This window comes from Morone saxatilis, unplaced genomic scaffold (genome assembly GCF_004916995.1).
Source record: "Morone saxatilis isolate NCDOM2014 unplaced genomic scaffold, NCSU_SB_2.0 Contig18, whole genome shotgun sequence".
NCBI lineage: Eukaryota > Metazoa > Chordata > Actinopteri > Moronidae > Morone > Morone saxatilis.
The window spans coordinates 22348227-22366142 of record NW_023339740.1 but is presented as its reverse complement, the minus strand read 5'-3'; the positions used below and the strand labels follow the sequence as shown (position 1 = coordinate 22366142).

Here is a 17916-nt window from a genome sequence, read left to right as displayed (position 1 = left end):
TACTCACTGACAAAGAGGTCTTTACATAATGTATTCACACTAGAGCACAGGGCAAGAACGCTTTAGTTTGCAGTGGATTTAAAAGGCAGTCGTTGTTTAAAGGACTGCTGCAAGGTTAAGCACACTCGCTGCTGTTTTAACCAGTTTTGACTAAAGAAGGAAATTATAGTAGGTTTTACTTTGAATTATTACATGAAAGCCATGAAATTGGAAATGGGCTTTTGCTAATATAAAATACAGGCAGAATGAAAGAAGTAACCCCAAAATTGTTTAAATAGAAAGCGTTTGTCAGCTCATATAGAGTTTAGCATGCCTGATTTTCTCCCAGATTTTCAGTGCTCACAGTATACAAACAGATATACGTCACATGTTGCTCATAAAAAAAATATATGCATATGTATATATATATATATATATATGTATTTGTAAATACATTCATGCATCTGTATGGGTTTTAGTGTTGGCAACTCAGATTGTGTTATGTGTACAGACTGTCTCACTAGTCTGGTGGTTTATTTTAACAAACAAACATGATCAACTTAAAGCCACTTGTTGGTAAAACCAGTAACACAACACTTGAATGCTTAAAACCTTATGTAGTTTATAAGGTGAACTTGTTAGCAAACAGTTGCTTTATTACATATTCAGCACGGAGCGACATTGCCATATATTTATGGTCATGTTTATGATTTGAGTTTGTTTTGCTTAAATATTTTGATGTAATCTGTTTAAAACATTTTTTTGGGTTAAATTAACTTATCTGGTTTTACAGTGTAGTCAAATTTAGTAATTTCAGTTGCCTAATCTTTGAATATGGACTTAGTATACAGTATCATTATGATATAGGCAATTAAAGTGTGTATTAGCTGTGAAACATGACATCACACTGATAACTGGTTTATTGTAAGTGTCATTTTTATGTAATTGCTTTATTATTTTACCTTGGTCTGGTGCAGTTGTGACAAATATGCAGGAAACACAAAAGAAGACTATTAAACACACAGAGCATAAAAAGAGATAGAAATATTCAGTATTATGGCCAAACACACATAGCCACTTCTAATATGCTATTAAAAAACATAAATCAGTTCAGATTTTGACAGATGAAAATTCTTTATATATAAACACGTCTTTTCTCTGCAGTCTAAATCTAATCGTTATCTTATTTGTTCGTGGGGCAAACATGAAAGTGTTGTGTGTGTTCTTTGTGCGGTTGTGACATAATCTGATTTTGTGGCGGTGGTATCAGTGTTCACATAATTCAAATACATGCTTGTTGATAGCTTGACTTGAAGATTTTATGAGATTTTGTTGATCTCACATACAGTTTTCTGTTTTTATCTGGAAGGCATCTGAATATAAATAAAAAGCAGAAAGAGAAAGCTGCTCAGCTATTGTGGCAAAGACAGATTGGATGACTGTGGATGTCCTGACAGTGCAGCGATTACTTGTCACTATTAGTTTCCATTAGTTTTAGAGAATACATTGTTAAAATGACACCAGGGCAGTCCTCTACTGCGACATGTGCGAAACTGCAAAGTGATAGCGTGGCGTTGCATGTTTCTCACTTATCTAAACCCATCAATTCAAGTAAACATCGAAAATGACCGATAATAGAGCCTGTTTGAGTCAACTGGACAAGTGGGTCATCACACACAAATGGTGATGAAATGCACTCACAACTGCAGTCAAGACACACACTCCCTGCAGCAGTCTACCATAAACTAAAAAATGATGTGAAGCATCCAGACAGTTAAAGTGTGATTTTAAGGGATACTACACACACTTCTAGGATCAAACACGCAAGGCACTACCTGCAAAAGGAAATACAGCACATGTGGTTATACGTAGCTTATAGATCTGTCAAAAAACTGAAACACCAGCATCAAATGCTTGTTCCTAACAGCCTTGTCAACCATTAATCCATAACGTAGTCTCTCATATTTATTAACAAACAATCTTCACATCTTGTTGTGCTCAGTGACTGTTCTTCCGGTTAAAGGAACAATTGACTAATCAGAGCTATGCAGGCTGGATTAAGAATAGGATTGTTGTCTTCCTACATAGCTAGCTGGCTACATCCACAAAAAATAGTCACAGAAAAATGGGCACTAATTGGTGACCAGTGTGGATGAAATCGATGCAGCTACACAGCCACTGCAAGCAGTCCTACTACTGCAATTCTAGGTGCTGTTTCCACTGTTATAACCAATAAAGAGTAAAGGTATTAAACTATGAGTAACTACTCTACTCAGAGAGCAGCAGTGAAGTGTCCGTGAGACCAGAGCTAATTCTGGCCTGCAAATTTATTGTTTAATTTTCAGGATGTGGGATAGTAAAAGTATCTTTATTGGAGCTGTGCAACTCCTCAGGAGAGTAAAGCAACTACAAAACTTGTAAAAAAACCAACATGCCTGCATGACTGAATTTGAGGGCTTTTAAATTATTTTTCTTTGATGCAGTGATGAACATACTAAATGATGTGGAATAAGCGGGGTTCACACATTAAAAGATTTTGTGCTTGGATTTGGTCAAGAGGGATCTTGATATCCTTCCACTATCCTGACTTTGCTTTTTTACCAAATGTGTGTCAAAAAGGAGCTTGAGAGCAAAGGGAATCTTAATTACTCTGCTACATGTGCAGTAATTAATGCTGAAAAAAAATTCCTTAAAGGGCCAGATGATAAATCTGGAGAAAATAAATTGGGCACAGGCAGCATATGTTGATTTTATTTGTCATAAACTCTTATTGGCTATTGCAGTCCACCAGCCTCAAAACCTGTCTTTACACAGCTCTAGATGCAGGATTGTTGGAGAGTTTTGTTTTTTTTTTCTGAAAAAATTTAAAATCTTTGCATGCCTATGGACTGGGTCAGAAATTCTGTCCAGCCTTCTCAAACTTAACGAGGTTCTATGACAGCTGTGCAAGGACAAAATTCTGTCTCAGACCTCAAAACTTTTTTAGACAGCTAAATTGGGATTTAGCTGCCCCTTCATTGAGCCAGGCACCAGGGTGGAAGACCACAGAATGACAGTGAGTCTAGACCACCACGGTTTTGTCAGTCACACACACAGGACAATAATCTACTACCAGTCCTGAAATAACAATGGCAGGAGCCTTTTTGTTGTTGTATTGTTATCTGTGTGAGCTTCATGCTTTAGGTTGTGTAGGTGGTACATTAGTACATGACTCAGATGATAGTGAGGGATGTGTAATTAATTAGCAGTTAATTGTTTAATAATGTTGAGCAGTCTTACGCGTGCTTGTTGTTTGCTCTGATAGATTTTTAGAAAACAGCTTGTCAGGCTGTACAGTTAATCTTTCGTGTGACATTGTAAGTAAACACAGACTCACTTTGGCAGTTATTTACAATAATAATCTTCCTTTATTCTAAACTGGTCTACAACGGTGAAAGGTACAGTATGTATCTGTATAGGATCTGCAGTGTACTGTATGTACAAAGACATTTCTTGGCTGTGTCCCCACTGTCCTGAGAGCTGCAGGATGCTGAGAAACTATTCTTCAGACAAGCATGACACACTGAGGCACTCTAAATCTCATCCTGTTGAAGAAGCACTGGAAACATTGCTTTGACTGCACAAAACACATCACAAGATCCTTTTGGGGTTTTTTTTGTTTGTTTTTTTAGTCTGCTTATGCAAGGATTCAAAGTTTTGTTCATTTTGTGTATGCATAGTGGGTCTAAGCGGGGATTCAAACTGAAATCAGCCCTGCGTTAAAACAGCACAGAGGGATGCGTTGTTGGGGGTGTGATCCACCAGGAATGCATTTGCATATATTTTATTGGCTAGCCTTGCCAGATGACATCGCATTGCATAAATGCTCTCTGTGCCTTAGCAATACCTTGACAAGCTTCCCATCTAATTAACAAGTTTATGCATTCAAATAAATAAAACTGTAGCTCCAAAACATAAAAATATCCTTACATTCACTATTTAAAAGTAACATAAAGTCAAATATTAAGCAAAAGCACCAAAAATGAATTGTAGAAGAAGCAGAAGAAAAATGCCTACCTTCCCGGGGGAAAGTACAGAACACAAAAGTAAAAACAAAGCAAAGTTTGTTTCATAGAATAAAATAAGCATTAAACTTCCTGTTAAATGCAAAACATTCCCTAATATGGGGAAGTGCACAAACTCACAGAAACACATTTAACCCCAGGCAATCATCACTTTTGTAACCATAGGAAAATATTTTAATGAGTACCTTTTAAAATAAAGGTTTCCTCTAATCTTTATAGGAATGTATTGTATTTGCCTTATTCAAAATAACGACACAACACACACACACTACTACACGGTGTCACATTATTCCCTGTCCCGTAACTGCTAAAAATATGTAAAAATAAGTGAGACAAATCTGGTTTTAAACCCTCTAGATACAGAAAAGGTCTTACCATAAGAAACTAAAGACTGTCAGGATGTTTCTATCTTTTGAAAGCCAGTTATTCTTCTGCTGAAAGAAATAAGTGCCTTTTTTGATGTTTAATTCACTGTATGTTTCATTTCTGGTAAAGGTGTGGTTCTACAGTTTCTCTAAATGATCCTATTGACATCTATAAACTTGTGTGTTTAGGGGGCGTGTGCATCTCCCAGTCTGTCAAGATTCCCCGGGAGCCTAAGCAGGGAGAGTTTGACAAGGTCATCCGACGACTCAGAGAAAACCCAAACGCACGAGTCGTCATACTTTTTGCCAACGAAGACGATATCAGGTAAGGCCGGGTAATAGCTACATAATTCACCTTTGAAGATTAAAAAAACATGACTGCAGCAGACAGTACAGAGCTGTGCGGGGACCTAGCTGTTTCAGTCCAGCTCTGCCAGACCACTGTGTAATGAATTGCAAAATAAAATCAAAGTGGAGCTGGTCAGGATGATGACCTTATCCATGGCAACATCTGTTTCGTCACCTTTGCAGGCGGCTACTCCATGCGGCTAAAAAGGCCAACCAGACAGGTCATTTCATCTGGGTGGGTTCGGACAGCTGGGGCTCAAAGATCTCTCCGGTTGTGCACCAGGAGGAGATGGCAGAAGGAGCAGTCACCATCCTGCCCAAGCGGCAGTCCATCAAAGGTACAGAGAGGAGCATTGTGCTTATATCAGATATCCCTGTGTAATAAAACCATTTCACCACGCCAGTGAAATGTTCTTTTCATGTGATGCAGGGCTCTATCTGTTAGCAGAAGAAAGTTGCTTTGTAATGCTTAACCATTCATCTTTTGATCATCAAAGGTCTGAAAACTAAAATCTAATAAAACAAAGCAACAAAGTAAATTGAACATGCAATATTCAATCAATTATACTGTGGAACACATCAGAGGTCTGGCACACAGACGGCACCAACACTGTTGTTTACACTGACAGCGACTGTGTCAATGACAATGAACCCATTGATCTTTCTAGGGTTTGATCGTTACTTCATCAGCCGAACGCTGGAAAACAACAGAAGGAATATCTGGTTTGCTGAGTTCTGGGAGAACAACTTCAACTGCAAACTCAGCCGTCACGCCGTGAAGAAAGGGTCCGGCCTCAAAAAGTGCACAAGTAAGATATTCTTCTGTTGGGGAAAAAGCTGTTTAATGTTGTTTTTGTTTAAAATTTTCAATGTGAATTGTTTGGATGCTTTGATGAAGGTGACACATTTGGCTCATGGTTAAAGTCTTTTGACAGCACCTATAAAAAATGGAACAGCTATACATTCAATATTCAAAATCACAGGTAATCTCACAGCTCATTTCCGTGCTGCACTATATTTCTGCTGAGTCTAGTGTGTTTACCCACATGGCTATAACAAGTGAATGGCTTAGCTGGGCAGCGTTGTTAAAGCTCCAGGCTCAGTGCCATACGTTATACAGCTGTAGATAGCACTTTCTATCCTGAGGCTGAAAAACACTGCACATTTTATTAAGATTTAAACACCAATTAAGTAGTACAACATATATTTAAAAGATGAGGCTAGTGTTATCTGGTGGTTTCCTCAAAGAAATCTCTGTTATCTTAATGGTTTTTTAGTTTAATTACTAAAAAGCATACAGAAATCAGTCACTGTTACTGTTACCATTAATAGAGGTCAATATAAAGGATGTTTCCTTCTTATAAACAAACATGACTATGAACATAGAAATCTTTTGAGTGTCATGATGTGAAACATTATTAAATGAGTGGCATAATGTAACAGCTAATCCTTTGATTAGCAGTTCAGAGTTCGTTATCATTTACTGTTTTGCAACTTAAAAGTTATACTATATATATATATATAAAACAAACTTCTGGTGTTTACTACCTAACATTAGCTACTTGTAGAAAAATAATGAGCTAACAGAACTATGACATAAACTAGGATTATTTATTCTACTGTGTTGGAGCTGTACTTTTTTCATTACTAGTCGGTTAGTCACTCGCGTTTTAAAGAAATTAATGGAAGATTTTATAATATCTGAATAGATGCTCCAAAAAGATATTCTGCAGTCCAATTACGTTTGTACTCAATAAGTCTGAATAACGATTGGCATTAGATAATATTCAATGTATGACCAAGAAGGTCTGTATATAGACTTTGCCTGATTGAACACAATTGAACTTGATAAATTGTCATTTATTTATTCGGTGCTCTTTTTCTTGAGCTTGTTTTTGCCATTTTGCCTACGCACATGAGCATCATGTTGGGATGTGCACACACTACCTTGAAGAATTAAAACCACAAGTGTTCAGTTTTGCAGGTTTGGGAAAAAAAAAAAAGAAAAAGCTGCTGATTTAAGAAGAATTTTATCCCTCCTGTATAATGCAGCAATACTACAGAGGAAACTTCAACCAGAGGCACATATCGGCTTTATAGCTTATTCAGATTCCAGAACCTTCTAACTTCACACAGTCATAGATGATTAAGACAACAGAATTGTACACTCGGTAATTGGACTCTTAGAGCAGCACCAGACAACCAGCAATTGCTAAAGTTTGCTTTTCCAAAGAGGGAGGAAGGCTATATTCTGCAAACTCATACCAAAACCTGAGCCAAATGCAGTAATTCTAATGCAAAAATTGGTATTGTCAAGTTAACATTTACATTTACAAAGAAAACTGCATTTCAGATTATATTTATTATTATAATTTTAGTAGTACAGTCTAGACCTGCTCTATTTGACAAGTAGATAACTTATTATGATTATTATGATTTGGCGCTATAGAAATAAAACTGAACTGAATTGAAAATTGAATTTATTTTTCAAACATGGCCTTGGAGTACATTGGAAATTAAATGTCACTGAACCTCATATTATGCACACACTAATATGAAAAGAGAGCAACATTTATTGAAATTTAAATGGTTTTTTTTTATTTTACAGTGAGAACAGAGTGTTGTGCAACAAATAAAGATATTAAAAAACAGTATTACATTATGTTACATAACATAGTTAGAGATGGGTTGTGGGGCATACACAGGAGGGAAAAGCAAGGAGATATCCCAGATAGATCAGCACTTCCTTACTGGACACAACGTCAGTAAATCACTCATTCTCACATTCATACTTAAGGGTGACCTCAAGCCTCTTGACCGACTGAATAATGTGTCTCTAGGCAGAAAACACACACACTCCAAAGAATCAAAGTAATGACCTTCTTGCTGTGAGGTGACAGTGCTAACCGCTGAGCCACCACACTGCCCTGGAGCCAGATGTGTGTGTGCACAGTCTGCATACGCTACAGACACTAGTATTTATGAACAAGAACATGTCGTGACAGTATGTCAACAGTGCGTCCATACATGTGTTACACAACTTCAGTGACTGAGCTGAGTTTCATGTATGGCAGCACAGTGGCAAAAAAGAAGAAAATATGACTGGGTAAAACAGTTTTTAGAGGGGGTAGACAAAATTTTAGAAACACCTGTCAGTCACGCCATACAATTCAACAGCACCACAATTTCTAGCTTCCAAAATGATGATAAAGTTTAATCAGCACTTATGTTCATTCATAACAGTATGTTCATTCTCAAAAACACAAAGAACACCATCATACCATTAATCCATCAATCAATTAAACACAGAACAAATAGCACTGCCTCAAAAGTCAAATAGCATTTTACAGTAACAATAACTCTATACACAAAATAAATAAATAAAATGCAGGAGGGAGAAAAAAACTGCAGATGAACAGGCAATGAGAAAAAAAGGAGCCTAAGGTAACAGGAAAGAGTTATAAATCTATAGAGAGTGTCTTCAATTTATCAAAGTATTATATAATCGGACCACAAGTAGATTTGAATTTCTCAAGATGTCCCTGCAGCGAAAAACGTAATTTTCTCCAATTTTAGAAAGAACACTAGATCCCTCAACGACGTACAGTAGAAGAACTGGAGGGATGAAGTGACTCCTCAAAATACTTCCAACAAAAACTGAACGTTGTGACCTTTGTAAAAGCAGGATTAAATGCAACGCTGTTATAGTGTCTACCACTACAGTCACTTTAGCTGTACATAATAAACTACTGTAGCAGCTGAGTGTACAGTACATTGTCTCCAAATGCACCAGTAATGGCTGTGCATTATAGTTGGGCGATAAGACGTACAAAGCTGACAGAAATTTGTCTCAGATATTTCATCGTACAGTTTAAACCATGGGTAGCTATCCATTCGATGTCTCTGTTTGTAATAGACCAATCAGTGCACAGGACTGCTTTATGGAAATATTGGATTTACAGCATATCAATGTGAGGAAGAAGTTTGTAGGATTAAGTGGCATCTAGAGGTCTAGTTGTTCCAAGTGCAAAGGAGAAACTACGGTGGCCTCGAAATGTGCGAAAAACTAGGTTTGGTTTGTCCATTTTGGGCTACTGTAGAAAACAAGGTTAAACATGGCGGTCTCCCTGGAAGGCGACCTGTGGCATCTGTAGATATATAAGGTTTATTCTAAGGTAACAAAAACTTAATGATTCCTATTTTCAAATGATTCTATACTAATGAAAACATACCTATGCATGTTATATTCCATTTCTGACAACAGAGCCTCCTAAAAGTTAAACACTGGACTATTAATTCACTGGACAACCCACAAGCTGACATTCCCATCTGATTATTTTATCTCTAAAATGTTTCCCAATGACTATATATTTACATCATTATACAGTATATTGTAAAATTGCATATGCCATGAATTGTATTATAATAAGATTATCACTACTTCACCCCTACTGTGTATGACAACTCAAAGGCAGCTTGGACGATGCTAGTGCCAGACAAAATTCAGTGATGCTAATATATATCCAGGTCTAATTGGGTATGATCACATATATTTGATGTAATGATGTCTGTAATGATGTCCAATGATGACTACAAAGATAGTGTGTAGTGTAGACACTCAAAACTCGGCGGAATCTTGATGTTTATTTATTTATAGAATCAGGATTATAAAAAGAAGGTTTTGGCAAAACAATAAACAACTTAAACAGTTCTGCTGAAACAGTACTGACTCACTAAATGCACTAGAGAGAAACTGCAACTTTTACTCAAGAGGTTGTCTGTAAAACTAACAGCTGGCATTGTCTTCACAGGCCCAGCACTAAGTACAAGAGAGAACACAGGAGGGTTTTATGTAGGGTAACACTCAGGTTGCTAAGATGATACTGATAGATGAGCTAGTCTTGAGATTGGTAGGAGTGACCCCTGATTACCTGCCAAGGGGAATGCTGAAGAGAACTTGGGCAGGCTCCTTGGGGAGCTCCTGTGACGGTTCAGAAGCGTGCCGTCTGATCAGCGCGCTCATAACATGTGTTTATATTTTTACAGTCAATAAGGTGTAGAATATGGATCAGCGTTTATGCATTGGTGTAAGGTTATATGGTGTATGTATATTTCTGATGTTGTGCACACATCAGCTTTTGGTCTTGAATCTCAAGAGAGTTCTATGAATCTGTCCCTGGAGTCATAACACAAAATGTGACTGGAATACTGGAACATTTATATTATATAAATACATCTAGAGGTAATAGATGTTTAAGCAGTAACTGTAGATTCAAGATTGGCAGTGCTGAAGTTTTCCAGTGGAATTTGCCAATGACTGTCCCACCCTAAGTTTTAAGGGAAAAGGCTGGCAAACACCAAAACAAACAATGTGAAGGTTTGGTTGGAGATTTGGGTGTGTTATGGTTTTAGCAGCTAATGTAGCCTGGAGCTGCTAGCCTCAAGGAGCAATTAGGAGCGGGCTACAGAGGTTTGGCAATCTCCCTCTAAAGCCACACAAGGCTTTATACAACTTTATTCACATATCCAGTTGTACTCCCCAATTATGTAAACAGGTGGAGTGCCCCTTTAACAATATCTGGCTGGTGGATTTCTGTTCAACTCAAACTAAAATACAATTTGGAATTTATTTATTTATTTGACAGGGACAATGCAATTATATATTATTATTATTATTATTATAACTACATATTATATACATATATCTAATACAAAGCATGAAACTGATGTGCCGCACAGGTTTTTTTTAATAGCTTTGCTATCAACTCTTGTATTAAATTATACACTAATACATAACCAAATGAAGCAGTGTGGCTTATTGATGTGTTTTTTTTTATAGATTTTGGAATAACATACTGTATATCAGGATTTGTCTACACAGGAAACATTTGTTAGTAGGATCCATCATTGTTTGAAGCGCCTTAAATAACAGAAAGAAAAGTATAAAAAATCACCAGAAATAAAGATGGGCTGCTTGAAAATGTCAGGCTGTTCACTAGATGTATAATTTATTTGCAGACTTGTAAACAAGTAAGACAAGAAGCAGTCAACCAAATAATGTGATAACTGTACTGTAAGATGTCAAAGTTAATATAAAAGTAAATTATCCTTTAATGATTAGATACTTCAGCTATCTCTTTGTATCTAAATTTTCATGTTCTTTCTAAAATTAATAAAAAATACGATCCTTTGGCGCAGGCATACCCACATCATGCTAAAGACTCACTATAGTGGAAGTGAATGCAGTCAGTAGCTTGCCTTTCTCTATGGGAATTTTAGTGTTAAAGTTCGCTGTCAGCTGTGCTGCGCGGGGAAAGAGAGTCTCGCAGCATGTATTTTGAGGTTAGAGTGTGACACTAGTGGTGCCTCTCCACTGGTGGAGAGCTCTGCCGTGTCTCTGAGGCAGCTGTGAGAGAGGCTCATGTGGCCATGCTACAGAATTATCAGTGTCCTGAGAGGGTTAGACTCCTCAGCGTGATCAAAGGATAAGGAGGGCATGAGTGACTGGGAAAAAAGTGAGACTTGTCTTTTATCTGTGAATGAAGGAGATGTAAAACTGATATTGATTAATGTGGAAAGGAGAGGCAAGGTAGAGCAGGGACCCATCTCATAGGCTTTGTGTTTCTCCTGTGTATTAATGATGTGGGCGAGCTGCAGGAAACACAGCAATGCAGATAAAGCAAGCATGTGCTTTGCTTTTTCAGCCAAGCATCTATTTTTTAAACCGCTTATCCTGTTCAGGGTTGCAGGGGGCTGGAGCCTTTCCCAGCATGCATTGGGTTAGAGGTTTGTTGCCAGTTTGTTACAGAGGGATTTTCTTTTGTAAAATGAAAATAAATACAAAATAGAGTGGGACTGTTTGCTTTGAGGAAAATATCTAACTTTGATATTTGTGATTGTCATTTAAATTGTGATTATTTTCTATAAACGAATTCCAGGCCTGTATTGGTTGTCTACATAGTATTAAAGTTAAAGCTGCAATAATAACCAACTTAAACTAGTTTAACAGGTTTAATCTACTTGTAAATGACTTGTAAATGTATTTCAGAGTTTTCAAATATTTGGTGGCCAAGTGAGTGCAGGGCACAGTAACATTATATGTCGATATTAAGTAGAAGTAAAGCAATATGCTTAATTATCCTCAAGAAGTGATATTAATTAGCTTACTGTGTTGATGTTAGATGTTTTATTATTATTGTAAATAAAGAAAAATCTACCAACTCTTATGTATATTGTATCATGAGAGTAGCAGAAACAATATATCACCTGCAGATGATAAAACTATTTTAATCAAAATGCAAAACAATTATTATCAACAATAATTATCAACCAAACTGCAGCAACGACTCTTGACAAAGTCTGCAGGCATCAGGAACCGTATCCACGGGCTAACAGGCATGGTTTATAGTAGGAATGTGAGTGTCGGTTACACGTTACTAATCTGTAGTTGACACCAGAAATACTAGATTGTTTAGATGAAATAAAAGCTCACAATCTGGACTTTTGATGAGTTACAGCTGAATAAAATAGCTGGCTATAGTTTTCTTTATAGCTGATAAAATCAACAATCAATTTGAATTTTAATAAACTTCACATAGTTTAAAACATAAATGCCAATTAAAGTCGTGGCTTTTGTGATAATGAAAATGGCTCTTCCCAAGCACAGTTTTGATATAAAAAAGATTGGTTTTGGGTAGAGGTCTAATTGATAGCAATTGACAGCAGTTTTAATAATAGATTATTTGTTTGTGATTTATCAGGGGAAAAAAAACAAACAGTCTCAGTCTCAGGCACAGTTAGATTCCAATTTCTCAAATATGAACATCTGCTCTCTCTCTTTTAAATCATTGTATATTCAATGTCTTTGGATTTTGGTTGTAAAAAGTCAGTAATTTAAAGACACCATCTTTGGCTCTAGGAAATTGTAATGAACATTTCATATTTTATACTCTAAAAGAATACCCATTTAATTGAACACATATTTCACAGATTAATCAATAATTAAAGTAATTGTTAGTTCTAGCCCTAAAAAGACAAAGATAGCAGCTTTAGCTGTAAAATCAGAAATAAAGTCACATTTTAAGAAACACCAAATTATGAAATAGAAGAGTAGCACGTATAGCAGCAGTGTCACATTAATTTAAGGGGAAGCCCAACTGCCTTGGCAGGAAAAGACTGGATGGCCTGTGGCCAGTCGCAAGCTGAAAAAAATGGTCAAAGGTCTGAGCCCACACACACTGTCACAAAATGTCTTGTGTGACAACTCAGAGTGGAAAACACCCACACTTTGCTTCTGCTTTTGTTAATCTGACTGGATTTCTCTGAAAGCAAAACGCCAGCCTGGAAAATGTGTGTGAAAGAGCCAAAATGCCAATGAGGACAGAGTTAGAGAGACTGGGGGGGAAAGGGAAATGGTCTTATGGAGAAGAGACAATACAAAGTTAGTGTGGGTGGCCTGCCAAGCCTGCAAGAGAAATATCACTCTCACACCCATTCTGGCTCGCAGGATTCCCCATGGCATAAGCATGTCGGCCAAACTGTGACAATCTCTGTCCAATCAAGGCCCTGTGGCCCTTAATTACTGAGCCGTAACCTCCAACAATAATTCATGCATTTCAAAAGCTCATGAGCTAATCTGGGACATTAAAACGCCTCTGGTCTGCAGCGAGGGGCTGGAGATGGAGATGTAGTAAATGAAAGATGGCTAACAGAGTGAGACCTTTGCTGATTTGGGGGCTAGCACTCTTTCAGATTGAAGTGGCTGTTAAAAATTGCTTGAACCTTGAGAAGACTGATGTTGCATGACAAATGACTGTCACAAAATGTGACTATGGATAATGTGGATAAGGATCACTAATATCCACATTTCCAATACATTAACAGAATCTGATAAGCTCTTAAGATGATAAAAGAGAAAAAAATTTATTTTGGTGAAACAGGTTTTTAAATTTGATCAAGGAATAGATATCATTATTCTGACTCATTCTGATTCATTCAATATTCATGTACACAGCATTTTTGTCCAGAGTGCCACAAACAGTCCAGAGGTTAATGTATAAGTCAACTTGGGCCACCACACTGTCAGTGAATAGTAAAAAATCATGCCGTGTGTGTTTAAGCCTTTACATATATACAAATTGAATTATTTATTCCAGATTTTGGGCCACAAAATGTGTGTATTTCCTCAGAAAGACTCAATATATCATAATAATTAATTAAATACTTAATATTGCACCACAGGTAAAATTATGAAAATTACTAATTATGTCAGTTCTACACCAGCAGGTACAGGGTTGATTATGTGTTTACAATAGGTGTTCCCTGGTGTCACCTTTTTCTATTGAATACTTGGGCATCGTATCAGTGTTACTCAACAAGACAATCAGTGCAAGATGTCATTCCACGACAGCATACATTTTAATGTACTGTTTTACTGATGACTGTGTGTTCTTCTGCCTGCCTGTGACATACTGCTTTTTCTTAATGTGTGTGGTATCGAGATAGTTCAAACTGTAGCCGGTAGATAGCAGTATGACTGCAGCACATTTTTTACATTATACATTTGCTTTGTTAGGAAAGGAAAATCATCTCAGATTAACCTTCTTAAATTTTTGTAACTTCATAACTTCGAAACTGTGAAACTTAAACCTTACAAGACGCTAACATACATTTATTTCTTAAATTGAGTTGTGTTTCTTAACAAAAGCGACATCCATTTTTGTTTTTAAAAAATGTTTTGAATTGTAAAAAAAGAACATCCATTCTTAAATAAAGGATGTAACGATACACTCAACTCACAATACTGGGTTCATTTTCTCACAAAACAAGATGAGAGTGAAGACAGATTAGGACTTTAAATGATTCCTTTATTCCTACAAATATATTTTCACTTATATTGTCTTTCTTTTTTTAAGTTCTGAGATAGGGTATAAACTGTGCAAAGCAATATTTGTGTCTTGATATACTGAGGCAAATAAGGTAGGACATTTCACACTATTTCATATTTTTGCAGAATTTGGTGACAAGCATTTCAGCTGTCCACAGCATCGGGTAATTTTGCACCCAACGGTATAGTCATTATTGTAGAAATTTCAGCAGCAGATCCCCCACTGCGTGCTTATTAACTTGCTAAGCTTAATTGAATTCCATTTGGCAGGTATATAAATATATGCAGCTCTATCATTAGTTCATCCCTGGTAATTAGTCTATTGTTAATCTAAATTAAACACACCTGCTTTTTATAATCTCTTTCCCACATACAGCAGAGTTACACTGAGACATCTTTAAGATTTGTGGCTCGTGAGGAGAAAGGAGAAGTTGGGATTTGCATGTCGTATCTTCTTAGCAATTAACAATCACAAAACCTATGGAACAAGCGGGGCCAGGATTAATAAACTCCTATCACAAGTTATTACATTGAGCCTATGACCGGATTATCCCTGTCCTGTGAATGGATGTCTCCATTTCCTGCTTCTCTGAATCTTCACTGTATTGGCCCCTAAATACACCCAGGCAATAAAGACGTGAATTCACAGTTGGACACTTAAGTCAAGGATTCAAGGATTCAATCACATTCAAACATATCTCAAGCAAGCTGCTGATGGAAAATGGTAAAGGTAATAGTTAATGGCATAGACATGTAAGTCCAAGACCTAATGTGTACAAAATCACTCAAAGGGAAATCCATGTATTCCTGCCAGAGAGACAAGAAAGAGTTTTTGTTTTTAACTGATGAGATTTCCCGGAGGAGAAAACCTTGCACTCCAGATATTGGAATTGATTTGCTCCTCTGCAGCGATCCAGATATTTACCTTCTAGCTAATTGCAAGAGGCAAGACCCATTCAGTGTAGAAAGAATCTCACGGAGGAGCAATGCATTTTCTTATATGTCTTTTGGACTGACGCCACACCCTCCATTTAAAAGGTTCAGCTCATTCCAAGTGGTTTGCACAGAATTGTCCTGTCCAACTTGAGCTGCTCTCCAAAGCGGGGCTGCCGCGAGGGTAGAATTGTTGAAAAGATTCGTTATTCTATAGTTGCATTTTAAGAATCATTTAAAAAAAAGAAACATTTTTTGGGTACTATTATGCATATTAGTTTTCTGGAATAAGCACTAAATATGCTACTTCATCATGAGCCTACTTTGAACAAGAGTCGGTGGCAAACTCACAAGTAGATAATTCTTTAAGCTAGACCCATTCATAGAAACCACTTGAGTGTTTATATGATTACATTTTTCTTGATTGCATGATGTGATAGAATTACAGATCTTCTTCCCAACTGAGTGGTTCATATCCACTTGTGAAATCATTGTCTTTCTCCCTCTTTCTCCTGTTTAACTACATGGTTACAAATGTCTGTCTCAACCTCACACCTGACGCAGTTAACAATGAGCCAAACGGGGGACCACAGAGGATGCATTTTCCATGAACGCATGCAACCAATTTACAAAACCACACACATACAGTATAATTATGCATGTAATGTGTCTAATTTACATCTGTCTGTGTCTTACAGATCAGGAGCGGATAGGAAAGGACTCGAACTATGAGCAAGAAGGAAAGGTGCAGTTTGTTATTGATGCAGTCTATGCAATGGCTCATGCCCTGCACAATATGCACCAGGAGCTCTGCCCGGGGAAGGTGGGCCTCTGCGCTAAAATGGATCCCATCAACGGCACTCATCTGCTTAAGCACATCCGCCGTTTAAACTTTTCAGGTCAGTCACGTTTATAACCTTTTAAACTCCGCTAGGACGTCTGTGTCCCCTGCAGACATTACTGTCTTTCAGAGGCTATAGGTTCAGTTTTAAAGCTGGAGTGAAGATACTGGTATCATATGAAACTACAAGACCTAAGGCATCTGTTGGTACCAACCCTTTTTTCTTCTCAGGACAGGGGGCTAAATAATAATGCTCCAAAGTTACGCTAAATATCGGCATGGGAAACACTATCATTTTCATTTTCAAAGGGTCCCTTAACCTCTCAAGAAAATGGGTTCCATGGTTACCCATGAGTCTGCCCTTTACAGAAATGCCCACTTTATACTAATCCCATGCAGCTTTGGGCAAAAAGCATGTGTTATTTAACCAATTCCGAAAATTGTGTATTTGAATATTTCTGCATACTGGAGTCCCTAAACAATATTGGAATTGCATAAATTTGGTATGACTGGAAACCTGAGAATCCAGTGGATTCAATGAGACCAATTGTATTCATGTTTGATGATGTTAGTGTCCATAGTTACAATTTTATTGTAGTGAGACCATTTTTTTAAACTTGACCTCACTGTTTAAAATTACCTATTGTGACCTCTAGGATAATTACAGACTTTACAACCACAAACTAGTGACCGAGGGTATTTAGAGGATGTATGGCTTTCCTACCAAAAATTGTTATAGAAACCCCCAAATGTTCAAATATCTTGATACCAGATCGCAGCATTGGATTTTCATCCATCATATGGTGACCTTATTTAGTATTTTGGAGGTATTATTGACAATTTTGATCTCTTTTCAAATGGTATAAAATGGTAAGATTTTACTTATTAGACATAATTTAGCATGGGAATGAGCATCATATACTTAAATCATAATGTTCTCAGCCCTTATACACTCTAAACCTACACTCTAAAACCCAATGTTTATTACAGATTTATCACCAGAAAAAAATTATTTATTTATGACACACAGTGCTGGGCTGCATTCTCCGATTTAATCTTTATGTTGCAACCTTTCAGGTGATGTATAACACCTCTATGTGGAATATACTATTGACCTGCTATATCCGCCTAAAGAGCCTCTACCCCTCTTAAAAACGTATATGTGCTAAAGGTCGTGCCACATTTCACAATACACCCAAATGTTCACCTAATTGATAGCAATGGGTAGTGTTTTTTTATACAGGCTAGAGGACACACTACTACCATACCAAACTAAAATGGTTTGATACTTTGATACTACCAAACAAAGGCTATGTAACATTGTTGCAAAGACTTTATAAGACATTGTGAGTGCAGAGATGTGATGGGATCATTTATGACAGAACCAGGGCCAGACTACTGACACTGTTAATGTACAATTAATAATCAAGCTTTTTACCATTTCATTGATGGAGAAATTTTACTGATTAGTAACATCGGGGCCCCCCAGGGAACTGTACT

General features: G+C 37.0%; 1 protein-coding gene across 1 annotated transcript in view; it reads left to right on the top strand.

The window, feature by feature from the left end:
• The window catches only part of LOC118328368 (metabotropic glutamate receptor 4-like), a 117831-nt gene that overhangs the window by 84915 nt on the left and 15000 nt on the right, over positions 1 to 17916 (top strand). Inside the window, 4 exon segments of the mRNA XM_035662065.1 lie at positions 4598 to 4733; positions 4940 to 5094; positions 5425 to 5565; positions 16274 to 16474. Of these exon segments, the coding sequence (XP_035517958.1) occupies positions 4598 to 4733; positions 4940 to 5094; positions 5425 to 5565; positions 16274 to 16474 (633 nt within the window).